Genomic DNA, 12,802 nt, shown 5'->3' with positions numbered 1-12,802 from the left:
GCCACCTGCTCTGGGTGACCCTGCTCTGGCAGGGGGTTGGACTTGGGTGATCTCCAGAGGGCCCTTCCAAGCCCTGCCAGTCTGGGATTCTGTGGTTCTCAGGGCACAGCCCGCAGCTGGGAGCAGGCAGCCGCTTGCTCACTGCCCCCCCAGTGGGGTAGGGAGGGTCGGAAGAGTGAGAGAAAACTCATGAGTTGAGGCAAAGGCAGTTTAATAGGTAGAGCAAAAGCCGCGCACGTAAGCAAAGCCAAACAAGGAATTCATTCCCTGCTCCCCATCGCACACGGGTGTTCAGCCATCCCCAGGAAAGCCAGGCTCCATCACATGGAACAATGACTTGGGAAGACAAAAGCCATCACTCCAAATGTCCCCTCATTCCTTCTTCTTCCCCAAGATTTATACGCTGATGCCATATGGCATGGAATATCCCTTTGGTCAGTTGGGGTCAGCTGTCCCAGCTGTGTCCTCTCCCAGCTCCTTGTGCCCCCCAGCCCATCGATGGTTGGGAGGGGGAGAGGAGCAGAGCAGCCCTTGAGAGCTTATCAACAACCCAAACCACCAGTGTGCCGTCAACACCATTCCCATCCCAAACCAAAACAGCCCCGCACCAACTGCCAGCAAGAAAGTCAGCCCCATCCCAGCCGAAACCATGACAGGCACGGGTGAAAGATCTCTATATCCCATTACTCATCCCCTCAGCCTCCCGGCCCCTCTGCTCCCCCTGTGTGGTTTCGGGTTTCTTTTCATTCTCCAAGAGTTTTGAACTTTATGCAGTAATAGAATAAAGCGTAAGAAGAAAGGACTGTAGCATCGCTTTCAGAAATGGCAGAGGCGCTCATCAGATTACAGGCAGCGAATGCAACGAGGGCACCGACATCCATATTGCGATTTACGGCTCTAATTGGCAGGCACACAGCACCTACAGCCTTGAAGGGACACCCAGGCTCTGCCACCGCATCGGAGACATCCCCGGCCTGCACGATACAGCCCCAGCGTCTGGGATTTCAACATGTTAGACGTGCCCTGCTTCCCCTTTACAAGGAAACACTCAGAAGGCTGCAGAGAGGAGGACAAGCTGGGTGCTAATGAAGGGCTTGGCGTTTCCTGGCATCTCGTGCATCCTGTGCATCTCCGGGTGGGGAGAAACAGCCTCTTGGGAAGGGAGAGGGACCCCCATGGGACAGAGAGTCATCCGCACTCATCCATGTCTCTGGACAGAGAGTTCATCCGGACAGAGAGTCCAGTACATGGTCATGGAAAGAAAGAAGGACACCCTAGCAGAGCTTTTTAATTGCAGGGGAAGCAGTAATTCTGTGGTGTTCTTTCATCTGAGCTCTGTGGTGAAGGCCAGGGTGCGCAGAGGGCTGTGCCTCACTTCATCTCCCCTGGCTACCCTCAGAAGACTACAAGTGATTCCTCGGTCCGCCGCATGACTGGCACGGTGTGAGCTTGCTGCCAAGCGTGCTCCTGCGTCCTCCTGCCATGGCTGGGAGCAGGTACCGAGGCTGCGATAGCTCCTGCTCTGAACAGCTCGAGAAGTGGAATAGATCAAAGAGAGAACTACAAGTGGAAAGTAGATTTGGACATAGGAGACATTCTCATCCTGCAGCCAGAATGGTATCTCTTCGGTCTGCAGCCCTCCTGTGAGGGTTGCCTTGTCTCACCGAGCTACACGTGCACGTTCACATTTCATGTTTTAAAATGGCACGTCTCCTGTTGTCCTGACCCCCGGGCGGTCGGGGCACGTTGGTTAAGGCTCATATGTATTCACTGCTGGCAGTCTCACACCAGCCCTTTGCAGTGAGTATCGATCTTCAGTTTAATACAAAAATGACAAGGCAGGTACGCAGCTGGGGGGTTCTCGTTGGCTGCCGGTGTATGAACACCAGGTAGGACTTTGCTAATCACCCATCAGCAGTTTCAACCACAGACAAAAAGAGTCTCTGGCACTGTGTTGGATGATGATCAGTGCGGGATCCCGGGGGAATCCTGGCAACCCACAGAAGCTACAACATTCTGCATATGGCTTGAAGGGTGATGCTGGGCTTGGGACCACAGGGAAGCGGGGTCTGAGAGCGTTCCTGGTGAGCTTTGTACCTCGGTGTTGGGTTTTGCCTGGGCTCCAAATTCCTATAAAATGTGCCTCTGCTGCGGTACCACTGGCTCACTGTTGAGCCCCAAGCCACAAACAGGCCAGGGAGGTGTGACAACCGCCAGACTGGCTCACCTCCCCTCCAGCATCCTAAACTGGGACAGACTGGGTGAAGTGGGCTGGGTCTAAACTGCAGGAGAGGACCTCAAATGTCCCCAAAGGCAGCGCCCACAGTCCCATTCCCGGCACCGCACTGTGCTCTCTGCACACCACCGCGACGGCTGGCCGTGGAGGGGAGGATGGTGAGTGGAGGTGCCCGTGGCGCTGCCGGCGGGGACTGCAGCAGCCAGGCCGGGGTGGCGGCCAGCGCAGCGAGGGGTCCCCGTCTCTGTGGGTGGCATGGTGTCCCCCACGGGATCTAAGCATTTTGAAAGCCCCACACTTCCAAGAGCTGCACCTTGAAGTTCTCCTGGCAGAGCGGAGGGTTGTCGAAGGTCTCGCAGTGCTCTGTGTGCCCCCAGAGCAGGTTGGCGTCGAGAGACAGAGCTTGGCCTCCCCCTCCACCTGCAAAAACAAGCAAGATGGTCGGGATCTGCTCTCCCCCCATCGCTGCCCGAGCCGGCGCACTGGCCCAGCCGATGAGGTCTCTCAGGACTGCACCCATCTCTCAGCTTTCTGTCCTTTGGCCACAGCGCAGAGCTGGGCTGGGGCTGCCCTGAGCTGCCTTCTCTGCTATGGGGATGTCAGCGTGGAGGCAGAGCTCCCGGAGAGCGATCTGCAGGGCAGCCAGTGTGAGAGGTTGCCCTGGCAGCACAAGCTGAATTATTAAACTGCTTGGAGAGCTGGAGAAAAAGGAAAGCTCCTCACATCCCTGCAGCCAGGTGCACCCTGGTCCCACTCCCAAGGGCTGGAAGGGAGGCAGAGGCTGTGCTGCAGGTGTTTCTGACTCACTGCCATCCTGGGGCACAGAGATTCAACCCCTGTGCCCGAGCCTGACCCAGCAGACAGCAGCGCAGGCAGGCAGCTGGCGTGTCTGCTCCGGATGACCCTGCCTGCCCCTTCCTCGGGCTGATCCTCACCTTCATCTCCTCTCCATCCCACACAAAATGGAGGGAAGGGCTAGGAAGGGACACAGCAGCCCCACGGGTGCAAACCTCACCAGGAGGTTTGGGCTCTGGTGCTCCCCCTCAGCTGGCAGAGCCCCTCTGGGCCTCTCAGAAGGAGCATCCTTGCCCTTGTGCAGGTTTGCAGTCTCCAGCTAATTTGAGGAAGGGGGGAATGACTTCATCTCCCCTGACATTACATTCATATCCTAAACCGGGAGGTCTTTGCCTCTGCAGGCTGTTCAGATTTTGATCTGGAGTAGAGCCCTTTTCAGCCAAAGCAGCGGTGTTTTGGTGGGTGGGTGCCCACTGTTTGGTATTTACCGATAATGATCCCTTCCCGTGACCCGGACATGAACATGGAGGCTGTTTTGGAAGGCAGAAGGAAATGCCTGATGGCCAGAAACGGGGAGAGACGGCCTTTCCTCTGTGGTGTGGGCACGGTGAGATGGTTCGAGCTGGTGCCGCGGCCACCCGGGGAGGAGCTGAGGAGGGATGCGGGAGAGGGGGAAGGTGACCGCTGGCGTGAGCGTGGCACAGCTTTGGCCAGCTCTGGCTTCTTGATGAACACCCACTCGTACCTCTCCGTCTCGGGGCGCACCTGGAAAGGATGAGAAAGATGGTTAGCCCTATCCTTTGGGACATCTCTCCATTGCTGGGAGAAGATGGTGCTGCCTGGCCGGGTGGGTTGGGGGCCAAATACTGTGTGCCAGGTCTGGACCTGAGGCAGGGAAGGGACAGGGTGTCCTGGCGGTGCCAGGGCTGCTCTAGAGGCGTCTGTGACTGAGAAATTGGTTTTGTCTTCACCAGTCACTGCCCGAGATGGGCAAACCTGCGTGCCCACATTGCTGGGGGGATGCTGGATGGATGCCGGTGGGATATGGGATGGATGTTGGACTTTGCCCCCAGGATCTCTTGGACCACCTCAGCCTGGTCTCTCTGCAGGGACCCTGGGGCTGATTTGGGAAGGCTCCACCCAGGAGCTGCCCTGAGCAAACAGGGCAGGAACCCACCCTGCCATGCATGCTGCCCTGCTGTCATCCTGGGAGGATGCTCCAAGATGCACCCAGGGTTATGGTATGTTTCTTCCAGGGCTTGGGGCAAACTGGCTCAGCCACGGCAGGAGTTCGTTCTCCATTCGCTCTGATCCAGCACAGTAACTTCTGTGCTCCTGCCTCCTGCCACAGCTAAGGAGCAGCGGTGGGACCGTGGCAGGGAAGCAGCTCAGTACCACCATGCCCTGAGTGAGGGGTAAAGGAAAAAGTAATCAACAAACAAACCCATAAGCATAAACCCAGAAATAAAATGTGACTTACAGTGAATACAAAGCACTCCCCTGTCCCAAAAAAGCCTGATGTTGCCCCGCTCTTTTTCCTTTCACTCCAGTCGGAGGAGAGAAACGCCCCGCACACCTGCGGGAGAGAGCACAGGGAGCTGTCAGCGGGCACAAACTTGAAGATAGGAAGTTCCATCTCAACATGAGGAGGAACTTCTTTCCTGTGAGGGTGACAGAGCCCTGGCACAGGCTGCCCAGAGAGGTGGTGGAGTCTCCGTCTCTGGAGACATTCCAAACCCATCGGGAGGCGTTCCTGTGCAACCTGCTTTGGCAGGGGGGTTGGACTGAGTGATCTCCAGAGGTGCTTCCAATCGCTATCATTCTGTGATTCTGTGATTGAGATGGCGGGGACGAGAGCAAGCCCCAGAAACACCAGCCATCGCGTGTGCGTTCAGGAAGGTGAGGGCTCTGCAATGTTCCCCGGGGAAATCAGAGACTGAAAGGCTGCCATGGCAGCTAAATCCTGCACTGACAAATCACTGGTGCTCTGGACGTGAGTCCACTTAGCTTCACTGCCTACAGGGGGGCTCTGGGAGATTTGGCGGGGGTTGCTCTCTTGGCAGCAGAGGTGATTGCAGTGAGCTGCGTGCTGGTAGATTTAGCTGGTGTGTTCCCTGGCCCGGGCTTGGGAGTAGGAGCTGTGCCTCCCACCCCCGAGCCCCATCCAGCTCCTGGCAACGGAGAGGAATAACTGGAGACATCAAAGGCTTGTATGAACATGGGAGTCTGGGAGTCCCTTGTCCTCAGCTGGCCCACATTTTTGTTACCTACGAGACTTTTAACCAGTCCCAGGGGTTCTTCCACCCACAGACAGGTTGACTCTGCTGTGGACGTGTTTGAGTTGACCACACCTGGAGGGGACCTACTGAGAGACAGGAAATTGTGCCTGTCCGTGGTATACTAGCGAAGGAATAAAACGAACTAAAACATGTAGGAAACAAGGTTTTATAAGTCATCTTCTCTTGCCTGCACAAGGCCCTAGGGGGTGGCAGGGTGTTTATCTCCATGCCACGCTGAAGTGTCAGGCTTGGGAAATCAGGACTGGTAGGTCAATAAATCTTTGGGATGCCTGAACAATTTACAGAACTTGCCTCTGCTGTTTGATGAAGAGTGGGGAGATAAAATACGGATTTACAAGCCGCTCTCAGAGTCCTGGGAAGAGGGTTTTTTTGCAGTTATTTCCCGACTTTCAATTGTAAAAGCTGTCCTTATTTCTCCTCCATTTCCCTTGTGTGGCTGCCTTTGAAATCAGGGAGAGATCCTTGCATTTAATGCACTGAAAGCAAGTCCTGGCTCAGGCAAAGCATCTGCTGATTTCAGGAAAGTCTGCTTAGCAAGGACTTCATGATTTAGTCCGCAATAAAAGAGTATCACCCATGGCCTCTCTCCATCTCAGTGAGTCCCCCTGTGTTTCCCCCCAGCAGCACCCTTTAGGCCACCTTTGGTGGCTCTTGGTGCCGGAGGTGGAGTTTGTTCTCTCCTGGGAGCTGGGACAGACCTCGGGACAGGGCAGGGAGGGACCATGAAGCTCCGTGGCTGCTCCAAGAAGTGCTGATGGGGTCAACCACCTTGTCCCCTTCCCCAACCACCCTGTCCCCTTCCCCACATCGGCACCAGCGCAGACCGCTGCTCTGCTTGGGCAATACTTACCTCCCCCTCTGTTGTTTTTATGAGCAGCACCGTCGGTTCATAGCCTTCACAGCACGCGTAAAACCTGCAGAGATGAAGAAGGAGGCTGGGTCGGTGGGGGGCTGAGACCCAGGCGCAGCGTGTCACGCAGAGAGCACGAGGCCGTAAGGGACAGTGGAGAGCAGTGGCGGCTCTCCTCAGCCTATTGATGAGCTGGCCCCAGGGAGCTCGTGGCAGGACGGCAGCAGAAACTCATAATCATGTAGCTCGAGCAGCTTCAGCGCTTGTGCAGGAACAGGGGGAGTTGGCTTATGGGACTTCTCAAGTCATCATTTTTGCTTGGTGAAGCAGGTAATAGCTCACATAAATCCAAACACTAAATCCTCCCACCTTACCCTCAGGCACCAGGCTAGTGGGGGAGGCATCATGGACTGAGTTTACCAAACGAACTTGTTTTTAGTCTGGATGTGTTTCATAATCTGGGCTCTGCACCCCTTTGCCGCCTTGGAAAGGCACAGGGCTGTGCTTCCCAGGATGGGGCTGCACCACTCTGCTGCGGGGCATCCGCTCGCCTCTCATGGGCTGGGGGGACACGCTCGTGGTGCTAACGGAGGTACTACAGTCACAGACCCACCTTTAAACACCACCCTGAGAACTGGGGTGGCATGGGCAGCACCCAGTCCTGGGACAACCCGGCATCCCTTCCCGGTCGGCGGTGACCTGCGTCTCAGTAGAGAAATGCCCCGGCACTGAGCACTGCAGGGATGTCCCTGCTTCCCACCCACCCTTTGCTTCATGGCCAGGGGATATTACTGGGCCCCAGGTTGTCTCCAGTGCTCACACTGGTCTTTTAATAGCAATTTGGGGCATTGGCCATGACACTTGGGCTCTCTTAGCTTGCGTTTAGAGGATTTGATGTCCTCCCCATCACAGGAGGTACCCACACCCTGTCTGCTGCTGCCCCGAGCTCTGCCTGCTCTGCCATTGCAACCTCTCAGCTCAATGTGCTCCTACAGAGGAGCAGGTTTGGGTTTCCTGCCTGAAAACACTCATGCAGAGGCAGCCTCAGCCCACTGGAAGGCTTTTGCTGCTTCATGGCTTGGGAAGTCAATGGCAAACTCGTTTTCCAACTCAATTTTGAGCTGCAGCGCTGACTGCAGTGCCCAGCAGCCGCCCTGTGCTCTGTGCCACTGGGAGGGAGCTGGAGCCCTGGGGTTGGCGTGCTGGCTGGACCTGGCCGATCGTAGCATGCCTGGCACAGCATGGCGCATGGGGACGTCCCCTGCACAGCACACCCACAGGGCTCAGTGTTCCCCGTGCAGTGCCGAGTTGCTGATTGCCATCTGACCGAGCCTCAGCCCTCTCCCCTACAGCCAGCGCTGGCCCAGACCACACTCAAGATTTTGAAGCGGGCCCTAAAGAGTCCCCAGGAGACCTCAGGTGTACCTCATGGACACTACATGTTGCTCCTTTCTACGCCACCAACCTCTACCCGGTTTTACGCCTGGCCCATCCGACCTGACCTGACCGGACGGGCAGATGACGCTTTACCTCTGCAGGCTGCACCCATCTTCTGAGGTGGAGAAGAGCAGCAGTGGGGGGAAGAGAGAGAAGCGTTCAGGGATCCAGGACCAGACGATGCGCATCTCCTGAGCCGTTACAATGCTGGAGCTGAAGTTCTGCATGTCCACGGCCAGGTGGAAGGACTGCCTGCATGAGGGAGGACACCCATTACTGCCTGTCTGCTTTTAGGGGTGCAGCCCCTGTGGATCAGGTTTTGTCATGCATTTTGCATCGTGATCTTTCTGTGAACATCGCTAGCTCTAGCTGTACAGTCCCTCCTAACAGGGTCCCCCACGAGGGGCTGAGGCACCCAGCATAGCCAAAGCTACGGGAGATACCTGAAGCTCCCCCCATATTGTATCTCCGCTGTAACTCATATTTTGTCTGCTTAGCCCCAAGAGCTGGCAAAGAGAAGACTCCTTACCTGCTCTGCACCATGGTTATGCCCCTCTCCATTAACGCCTTCCTGTTGGCCATCTGGAGGAGCCAGATTTCCTTGCGGGAGAACAGCCGGATGCCAAAGGCTCTCTCTAGGAGTTTGTCCACAGTCACGTGCTCAGCAATGTTCTGCACGAAAGCCTGCAGGTCTGCTTTGATATCGGTCCCCTCCAGCTCGGCGGAGGTCACAGAGAGCCTGTACTGCTTCAGCAAGGCCAGGGCAATGCGGTAGAGGACCTTCTGCCCCTCCAGCAGGTAGACATCAAAGATGCGGATGGCGTAATTGAAGGGGAGGTCATGAAAGAGCCATGATAACCACTCGGAGTAGACCTCAAAGACATTCTCAGAGGTGCTGGCTATTAGTTTGTGAGCTGCTGGGCAGTGCTTGTTGGCCAGATCCCCAAAAGTCATGCAGGAGGCCTGGTGAGCCAGGAAGGACTGGTCAATGTAGCTGGTGTGGGGAGCGTTGCTGGCGATGAGGCGAGAGATGTTCTCGAAGCACTGAGCTTCGTCTTCGCTGTAGTGCAGCAGCAGAGCCACCAGAGAGGGGAGGATCGGGCTGTAGGTTATGTCGGGGAAGAGGTTGCCAACGCAGATGAGGATCTTCTTCAAGGCGGTGACCCCTTCCAGGTTGAGGCAATATGTGGGCATGGAGCATCCTTCCAGGAATTCGGGCAAAGGGTGGGAGCTCACACTCAGCTTCCCAAAGAGCCGACTTGCCACGTCCCTGTAGACGAGAGCGTCTGGGGTGACGAGCCGGCAGGCGACCTGCTGGATGAGCTGGTGGTAGACCTGAGCTCTCAGAGAGCGGCTCGCTGCCCAGTAACCTTCTCTTGCCAGCCTCTTCAGCTCCTTTGGGGGCTTGCTGAGGATGTCTCGGGGGATATGTGCCTGTTGCTCCGGGTCTGGCATCCTGTCCCAATCCACGAACTGTCCACAGCCCAGACAAGAGGAGGCGTCGATGTCCCAGGTGTCAGCCTCCGATGTGATCACGATGGTGACTGGAGATGAGCCAAACATCTCTGTAGGACAAAGACCTTTTATTCAACACGCTTCACTGCCCCAGCTGACAGCGTTTCACCCTGGCTGACGCTTTGAAGTCTTACAGCAACTTCTTGTGTTTCGATAGTTATTCACCACCCTGCAAAGGGAAGGTTTTCAGGGGGGTTTGCCTGGTGGGAGCTGCGTGCTTTGCCCTCTCCTGCTCTCCTTGGCTCAGTCCCCTGGAGAAACTGTTGTCCAGGGGCTCAGGGAAGCATGGGGCCAGTTACCGGCTGGGTGTCAGGGCTGCATCTCCACACCCTGAGGGGCTTTGCACCCCTCAAAAAGCTCCTGATTTCCCTTCCTAGCCTGTGAGCTGCCAAGAGGGGGGTGCAGAGGGGACACAGTCCTTGTCCCCTGGGGATGACTGTGGGGCAGCAGCGTTACAGCACTGCAGATAACAAGCAGCTTGGTCCCAGCCCAGCGCTGCAGGGGCGAGGGAGGACCTGATGGGCAGTGGAGGGCCAAGTGATGCCGAGGTTTGTATCGTGTCCCCTCCCAAGGACAGAGCCGGGCAGGAGGCAACGTCCTGTCTGGGTCTGGCAGCCCAGGACAGAGTGGGCAAAGCCAACCTCAGGTGTTTGCTCGCTCTTGTACTGCCTCGGGTGCCAGAGAGAAGGTGCAAGGAGAAGGTGCTGCAGCTAGAGGGGCTCACCAAGGGTGTCTGTGGGATGCAAAAGCGTTCCTGTATCCCGCATCCCCCCATGCACCTGGAGAAAACCCAGTCCAGGGGACCACACGCAGGGGCTGGCGAGCACCTGGGAGACCCTTGGAGAGAGAAGGTCACCAGGGGACCCTTGGGGGAGGCTCCTGCACACAGGACCATGGCGGGGCTGTGGCAGCCGCCAGCCCTGTGCTGGGAAGAGCAGAGTTTGAGCTCCTCCTAGAGAGAAGTGAGCGGCATTTTCCTTGGAGTTGCAAGAGAGCTCAGCTCTGAACCCTGTAGGAGACGGGAGTTGTCTCTGCAGGGGTGACTTCTGCTGGGCAGTGATTAATTGTCAAGGAAAAAGTTGATTAGCACACACATTAATTCTCTGATGTATTGATCTTGGATGTGCTTGGGATGGGGAGTCTAGCATGGATTTGCGCCAAGCCAAACCTCTCTGCTCTGGCCCCAATGGGACAGGGAGGGGACAGCACGGTCCTGGCCCCGTGTGCTGCGTGCGTGGCAGCGCATGGTGGCACGGTGAGGGGGACCAGGAGCCCAGGCTGCTCCCAGGCCGGCTCCGACTCCTGCTCTCTGGTCCAGTTTGGCCCCTGCTCAAATTCAGCAAAACCAGCAGATGAGGTTCAGTTCTGGTTCAGGGCAAGCTCAGCCGTTGTAACCGGTGGCTGCTCAGCCTGACTTCAAAGCCTGACTCCCCGCTTTGAAGACGGACAGCCCCTGAGTCCAGTCCCGCAGGCTTCTAGCCATAGGGACCAGGCTAATATGAACATGGAGGTTGAAGCGGGGCTGTTTGCACTGCTGTGGTCCCCAAATTCACCCTCTCCTCGCAGAAGGTGCTGCCCTGCCCGAAGTACTGAGGAACATCAACCTGAGCCCACCCGACCACCGGTGCCCCAGCACAGGGCACTGGCTGGTGGCTCCAGCTCTGCCTGCCCCGGTTCGTGCCGGGGGTGTTGGGGAAGGAAACGTGGGTCTTCTCAGCCCCTCTCCTGTGCTGGATGCCACCCTGGCACAAGCAAGAGCCTGCTGCCATCTTCCCTGGGGCAAGATGTGCATCTGTGCCCGGCTGCAGCTCACTCACCTTGCCTGTTGCCCGTGTTATCATCTGGCTTGGCCACGGGGAAGCCACCGGCCGCCCCCCCGGGGGAGCGGGGCAGGCTGAGCCCCACCTGCAGCATGTGTCCAGGCTCCGGTGCACGCTGCTGCCGGGTTCCCTCTGTCCCCGTCACCTGCCCTGACTTTTAAGGTGAGTGCCAGCCCGCCGGCAGAGGAGGTTTATTTGGTGTAAATAGGGCGAGGGGTGGAGCAGCTCCAGTGCCCGCGTTCTCCCTTCCTGCCCCAATTCTGTGCCGAGGCTGGTGCGGTGGGGATGTAAACACCCCGTGGGATGAGATAGCCATCAAACCAACAACACGACCATTAACTTAATCATTTATTTTTCCCAAGGATAACCTTCATTATCCCACTCTGGGGTTCACTCCCTTCGCCAGCGTCACGGGGCAGGGAGGGTGCCGGGGGAAGGGGGGCTGGTGAGGGAACTGCCGCAGCAATTGCCCGTCCTTGAACGAAGGAAACATCAACACAGCCTGTGGGTTTGCAACCGCTTCCCGCTGGATGGTCCCGGGGAAGTCGGAAAGAGAAGCACGTGAGCAGCAAGTGCCAGGGACCGGGTGACAAGGGGCCACGAGGACTAAGTGACGCCCTCCTGCAACCGCCCTGTGCACCCTTAGGGATGCTTTTTGGGGACAGGAGCACCGGGGCTGTGCCAGCCGTGTTCGCGGCACTTCTTTAGCACCGGCCAGCAAAAGCAGCAGGGGAAATTTGGGGCGACGCAGACGCGCACCCCGCAGCACCCCGTGCCTCCTTTGTGCGCAGTTGCTCAGCGGGGAGCACAAAATGGGATTGCTGCAGGTGCGGTTGTGGTGCTTCAGCGTTTCCAGTTTGTCCTGCTTTGAAATGGTGGTTCCTGATTGACTTTTAGCCTCAAAATGCCTTGCAGAATTACAAGCCGTATGTTGTATTCACAGACAGAAGAGCTGAGCTGAAGGAAGAGTGCCCTCCCAACAGCTGAGAGATGCTCCCAGCAGCATCGCACCAATCCGGCATTCCTGACTGGAGAACTCACAGTTCAGGCTGTACTTAAAAGTGGGCATTTTTATAGGCATCTCAATATTTTTTTGAGGTTTTTTTCCTTACAAAATCTGATTTTTTCCCCTGTGATGACAGTTCCTGCCTTGCCTCCCTGCCTGCAGGCTCTGCCTGCACCGGCAGTGCAACTCTAAGCATCCGCCGGCACCGGTGGGCTCAGGGCAGGCAGGAGCGGTCCCTCTGCAGACCCTCTCCTTTCTGCATGACGTGTCTCCTCCGTGATGTGCCACGCTCCGACGGGAATGGCACAACGGTCCTGTCACCCCTCTCCTCCCCTAGCTCCTGGCAAGCTGGGAGCCCGAGGAGCTCTCTCCAGCTCAAACCCCTTTGCCCAGGCCCTTACGGCAGCGGGTCCTGCTGCCTTTCCCCAGGACCTTGCTGGCTGCCTTCTCCTCCTTTGCTTTTCCTAGGACAGCGGATGGATGCCTCTCCCTGCCAGATCCGAGCAGCTCTGAACCCCCCCGCTGCCCCCCTGTCTGCTCCCCGGCAGATGCTCTGCTCCGAGACAGGAGATGGAAGTGAATTAGGGATGGTGCGAAATGGATCATGGCTTCATGCGTTTTTAATGGTGAAAAAATTAAATATGTAGGGGCCGCGCCAGCTCCAGATGAGCCGCGCCGCTGAAGGCCATGAATGTTTCATGCGAACTGCCCGCGAGAGGAGCCTGATTCGGGATGTGCAAAGGGGGCTGGTGAGACGAGCCGTCACACTGGGGACAGAGCCCGCATCGGGGGGCTGCCAGGGCCAGGGGCTCCCTGAGACACCCCACGCTGCCACACTCCGTG

General features: G+C 57.3%; 1 protein-coding gene across 1 annotated transcript; it reads right to left on the bottom strand.

The window, feature by feature from the left end:
* Nucleotides 1-204: 204 nt before the first annotated feature.
* On the bottom strand, nucleotides 205-11,072 carry LOC128918146 (TBC1 domain family member 24-like). The gene is made up of 7 exons (XM_054222046.1): nucleotides 10,951-11,072; nucleotides 8,148-9,183; nucleotides 7,712-7,870; nucleotides 6,182-6,245; nucleotides 4,512-4,607; nucleotides 3,520-3,796; nucleotides 205-2,656 (listed from the first exon to the last, which is right to left on the bottom strand). The coding sequence occupies exons 1-7, from the start codon at nucleotides 11,045-11,047 to the stop codon at nucleotides 2,511-2,513; spliced, it is 1,875 nt and encodes a 624-aa protein (XP_054078021.1). The 5' UTR covers nucleotides 11,048-11,072; the 3' UTR covers nucleotides 205-2,510.
* Nucleotides 11,073-12,802: the final 1,730 nt, after the last annotated feature.

Source organism: Rissa tridactyla, chromosome 15 (genome assembly GCF_028500815.1).
Source record: "Rissa tridactyla isolate bRisTri1 chromosome 15, bRisTri1.patW.cur.20221130, whole genome shotgun sequence".
Taxonomy (NCBI): Eukaryota; Metazoa; Chordata; class Aves; order Charadriiformes; family Laridae; genus Rissa; species Rissa tridactyla.
The sequence above is the reverse complement of the archived record's forward strand: the minus strand, read 5'-3'. Positions and strand labels throughout refer to the sequence as shown.